Source organism: Alligator sinensis, unplaced genomic scaffold (genome assembly GCF_000455745.1).
Source record: "Alligator sinensis unplaced genomic scaffold, ASM45574v1 scaffold1264_1, whole genome shotgun sequence".
In the NCBI taxonomy this organism is placed as follows: domain Eukaryota; kingdom Metazoa; phylum Chordata; order Crocodylia; family Alligatoridae; genus Alligator; species Alligator sinensis.
The window spans coordinates 493321-497913 of NW_005842770.1; the positions used below are offsets into that span (position 1 = coordinate 493321).

Here is a 4593-nt window from a genome sequence, read left to right on the forward strand (position 1 = left end):
GGTCAAAGAGAACGTGGGGGGGGGGGTGGTTGGGGGGGGGGGGAAAATCACACTTCTGACTTCTAGCAGTCAGCTGTCTCTTTAACATGCTTGAGGAAGTTAGCTAAGAGGGCAGCCAGTTTTTCTCTGTACTGGTTTAGTGAGCGGTGTGTGACCTTTTAACCTTGTGAGCCAAATGATTGGCATGGGGCTGGTCTGTGGGCCGGATCAGACTCTGTGCGCCCCAGGATTGGGCTTGCACATCTGCATTTAGGCCACACTGTCCCTGCCAAACCCTGTGTGTGGACATTATGTCCTCAGGCCTCTGCACTGTTTTTGCCTGGTCCTCCTGCATGCAGGGATTGGGGCCCTGCGATACCACAGTGCCTCCGCCCGGGCCTGTGGAGAGTCCCACGGGCTGATGACAAGGTGCTGTGGGCTGGATCTGGTCTGTGGGCAGGGGGTTGAGCACCCCGGTCTTACTAGCCAACAGAACAACTTCTAGCTCAGCACTTTCAGATATTGAATAATGTGCCGTAAACTGAAAGCTTTCTCTCACTGGATGAGTGGTTGAGTCCAACTTTTCAGGCTGCTTGTATGTCTTCCCAGGGTGCTGTGCAGATCATTTTCAGAGGAAAAGGGGCGCATGCAGAGGCAGAATACATAGATAAGTTTGCAAACCCTTTCCCTGCAGCCATAAGAGGTATGTTTATGTGCGACTTTCTCCTCTGGGTTCTTTTCTTCTTGTCTTGGATAAAAATCTTGTCATGTTCTGCTTGCCCTGTTGCAGCATAGGACCAGGATTAGGATTATTCAAAAGAGACATTTAAGCGCATGGTTACATGGTCAGAAGATGATGTTACTTCTTAAAGGTTTTGTTTCTTCTTTGCCAAATTTGGGCAACAAAGAACTTACCTGAGCTTGGCCTGGCACGAGTCTGAAAGGCATTGTTGAGATGGGGGCTGGAGCCAGGTGTGAGATGCTGACAAACCCATTTAGAAATACTGTCAACATGAGAAGCACCTCAGTGTTTGGACCACAGCCTTCTATTACAGGTGAACTGCCCATCTTGGGGAAGGCCTCCCTGCTGTCTCCCTTCACTTCTGCAGGGGAGAGCCAGGGGTAGCCAAAGGGGTGCTTAATTCTTTTGGCTGGAGTGGATTCTGTATTTCCATGTTTTTTCAAGGCTTGTGGTTTTTAACATTAATGTTAGGGCGTGATTCTACTCTGCCAAGGGACTACGCAAACAGGATTCTCACCAGGCAGGAGTTTCCAATGCATTTCCAGCCTGCTCCTTGGTGGATCCATTTGTGCTACATTTTAATCCTGTCAGTAGCTCTCCAGAGCCACGGAGAGCCCCTGGATGCATGTGCTGAAACTGCATCTGCTATCTAGACCTCTTAGCTAACATCTTGCTGTGGAGGGTTTGTTGTGGCTGCAGCAGCCTGAGAAAACCAACCAGATTCAGCCCTTAGATGCCACGCTGAGTTTGCAGAAACTCCTGGGAGGAAACTGATCTTTTCCATTTTACGCTGAGCCAGTTTCTTTTGAACTGGAAACTTCCCAGTGGTGCTTGTTGTTCCTACATTGGGTCTAACTTTAAAATTGCTTGGCATTGCAGTGTTCACTCAGGTCATAATCCTTGGTGCGTATTTTGCCTTGAATTAGCTTTACCTCAATTCAAATGCTTTCCCTAAGACTATCCCTGAAAGCATCGTCATGCCCCTTTATAAATCTGGGGTGTGTCCACACCTTGAATACTGTGCCTAGTTCTGGTCCCCACACCTCAAAAGAGGATATAGGAGAATTAGAGATGTTCTAGAGAAGGACAACAAGGATGATCAGTGAGATGGAGGGGCTTCCTATGAGGAGAGACTCAAGAAGTCAGGCCTGTTCAGGTTAGAAAAGAGATACTTGAGGGGGAACATGAGGGTTTACAAAAGACTAAATTGTGAAGAGAAGGTCAATAGGGATTTATCATTTAATCTCTCTAAATATACAATGAGGGGTTGTAACATGAAATGAGTAGGTCATAAGTTGAAAATGAACATAAGGAAGTTCTTCCGCTCCCTCCCCCAAGCGTGTCATTAAGGTGTGGAACTCATTGCCACTGGATGTGGTGGAAGCTGACAGTTTAGCCAGATTCAGGGAGGGACTGGACACGTGCTTGGAGGAAAGGGGCATCAGTAGCTATTGAGCATGGGAGTGAGGGGTACAGCCTCTGAACCAGAACTTCCTGAACCTTCAATGCTGAAGGCTGCAAGCAAGAGAGCAACATTGAGAAAAACTCCACTTCCATCCTGTTCACTCTCCCTTTCAGCATCTACTTCTGCCTCTGTGTGATACGGGAGACTGGGCAAGGTGGATTTGTGGGCTGACCCAGTAAGCGGCAGTTCTTATGGGTTGTCAGCAGTCTCAGCTGGAGGAGGTGCTCTTGTCATGCGAGGTGTCTGCTGCGCACACTCTAGCATGGCCTGTTAGCAGCTGGCAGAGATTTATTTCTCTCTCTCTGAACAGGGTTTGTGGACGACCTCATTCAGCCGGCCACCACTCGGCTCCGCATCTGTCGCGACCTGGAAGTCCTGGCAAGCAAGGTGCAGACCAATCCCTGGAAGAAGCATGCGAACATGCCACTCTAAACAGGGCTGGTGGATGGAGCAGAGCACAAATATGAACAGCATTTACCCATGCTAACGCTTCCCTTCTGATTGGCTGCAGCCTTGCACCACAATAAACTCCACAGCACGTACGCAGGTGTATTTGGAATTACGTCACCAGTGGGTTTGAGTTGGTTTTTTCTTTAGCAGCAGCTCAGCCCACCATCATAACAGCCTGCGCCACATGACTTGGCTCCAAAAGGGGGCCTAAGGGTTGGGATCTAGGCTCCCAGGCTGGAGGTAGGGAGGGACCTCCCTCGATTCCTGTGGCTCTAGGAGCTGCTTGGTACAATCATGAAGGGCTGTAACCATTGATCCACTGCGAGCTTTCTAAGGAAAGAATCTGGGGGGCTCTGGGAGGGATGGATCCATTGTCTTCAGATTCACGTGGCATCTCTGCACTGAGCAATCAATGAATCTGCTCATTAAGACTCCCAGGATGCTCCCTTGTAAAGTGCTGGGGGCACAGAGGTCTTGGAGTACTGGGGACTGTCCTCAGTCCAGAGCCATGACTAACCTATTCTGAGCTCTCTGATGTTCCCTTCTGAAAAACGGATGGATAATTACAAAAGAAACAGGCAAATCACCACCATCAGGCAGACAGGTGTATGGTGTTGGGGAGGTCAGTAGCCCACAACATGGCATATAGGTGCTCCATGTATGTGCAGGCCCATGCAGTGTCTGCCGTGCCTTTAACTGTATGGTTCTTTCACGTTCCATGTACCTGGTTTGTGCGCATGTAACGAGAAACTGAAATACGAAGAGAGCCAATCATTGCTAACATTTTCGCACGGCCGTTGTGGTGACATCTGTTTGGATTCCTGGCTGACAGGGAAGGGCACAGTTACGAAAGCCCCTCTCCAGTTAAAAGAAGTTTATTCAGTGAGAGATGAGGAGGAAGAGAGATGAGAAGAGGGAGGCAGCAGCAAATGTGGAAGTGTAGCTGTTGGCCAGTGCATATCTGACTTTGCTTTGGATTATCGGGCACCTGGCTGTTTACCAACACAAAGGCTTTTCTGGGCTCAGCCTGGCTGTCTGACGGTTTCAAGATCCGTCTCAGACCCAGCAGCTCCAGGAGGCTGCATTGTCAATCTTCAGCACTGAGCCCTTCAGAGTTTTGGTGTTCGTGGTAGTTGTGCACCTGGGAAGGATCTGCAACCCCCCAGCTTGGCAGGGTGTTGACCTGATGTTTTTGTGCAGTCTCCCAGCCCAAACCAGTCCCTCTGCACTGGCACTTGTAGGAGGGGAACCAGTTGGATCCCTCCACGGCAGGTTGGCTTCCTCTTTCTCTAGTGCTGCCTTTTTCCTGCCAGAAGCACTGTTGTCTCAGGCTGTTTGCTTCCTGCTCCTGTGATCTCAACACCTTTGCTTCCCTCCTTCCTCACTGCGATGACATCCTGTTTCCCCATCTTGCTTAGCTCCCAGTGCATCCTGCCCTGTCCCTCACCATGGCCAAGCTTCCTGTTTGCCCTCTGCTGTCAGTGCCACCACCTCCCCAACAGTGCAATATGAACCCCTTTGACTGCTGCTGCTAACCTCTTTCCTGTCATACACCTGCTCAGTGAGCCGCAGTCTGCCAGTAAAAGACCCTGTGTGACTGGTCTTGCCCGCCTGCCTCTCCAGTGGTGTCCCAGCTCCCATCTTGTGTTCACCTCAGCTGGTGGTGACTTAACCTTTGGCCTCCACACCATTCTCTTCCATGCTGCCATCACAATCCTCCTCTCCTCCTTCAGGAGTGTTTCTGGCATCCTTTCCCTGGCCCAAGCCTGGGGTTTGCCCCCATCCTCAGGCCTCCTGTCTTTGTCAGGTGCCTCTGTCCACATAGTGCTCTCTGACCGCTCATTGTTCCTCCTTGTTTAGGTTGGTAAGATAAGGCCCCAACTAGCTCTGGGATGCTCCACTGTGTCATCCTTGGGCACTTGCTTCTCAGCCTTTTTGCTTGCTGGGTTGGCTTATA

The 4593-nt window shown here is 50.3% G+C and overlaps 1 protein-coding gene across 2 annotated transcripts in view; it reads left to right on the plus strand.

Annotated features, from left to right (window-relative positions):
* Nucleotides 1-2752, plus strand: part of PCCB (propionyl-CoA carboxylase subunit beta) — a 41547-nt gene extending 38795 nt beyond the window's left edge. The window contains exons 13-14 of one of the 2 annotated variants that reach the window (XM_025216840.1): nucleotides 589-682; nucleotides 2497-2752. In XM_025216840.1, coding sequence (XP_025072625.1) covers nucleotides 589-682; nucleotides 2497-2618 — 216 coding nt within the window. In that variant the 3' untranslated portion in view covers nucleotides 2619-2752. The remainder of the gene's footprint in view (nucleotides 1-588; nucleotides 683-2496) is intronic. The other variant, XM_006034764.3, reaches the window with a different exon arrangement.
* Nucleotides 2753-4593: the final 1841 nt, after the last annotated feature.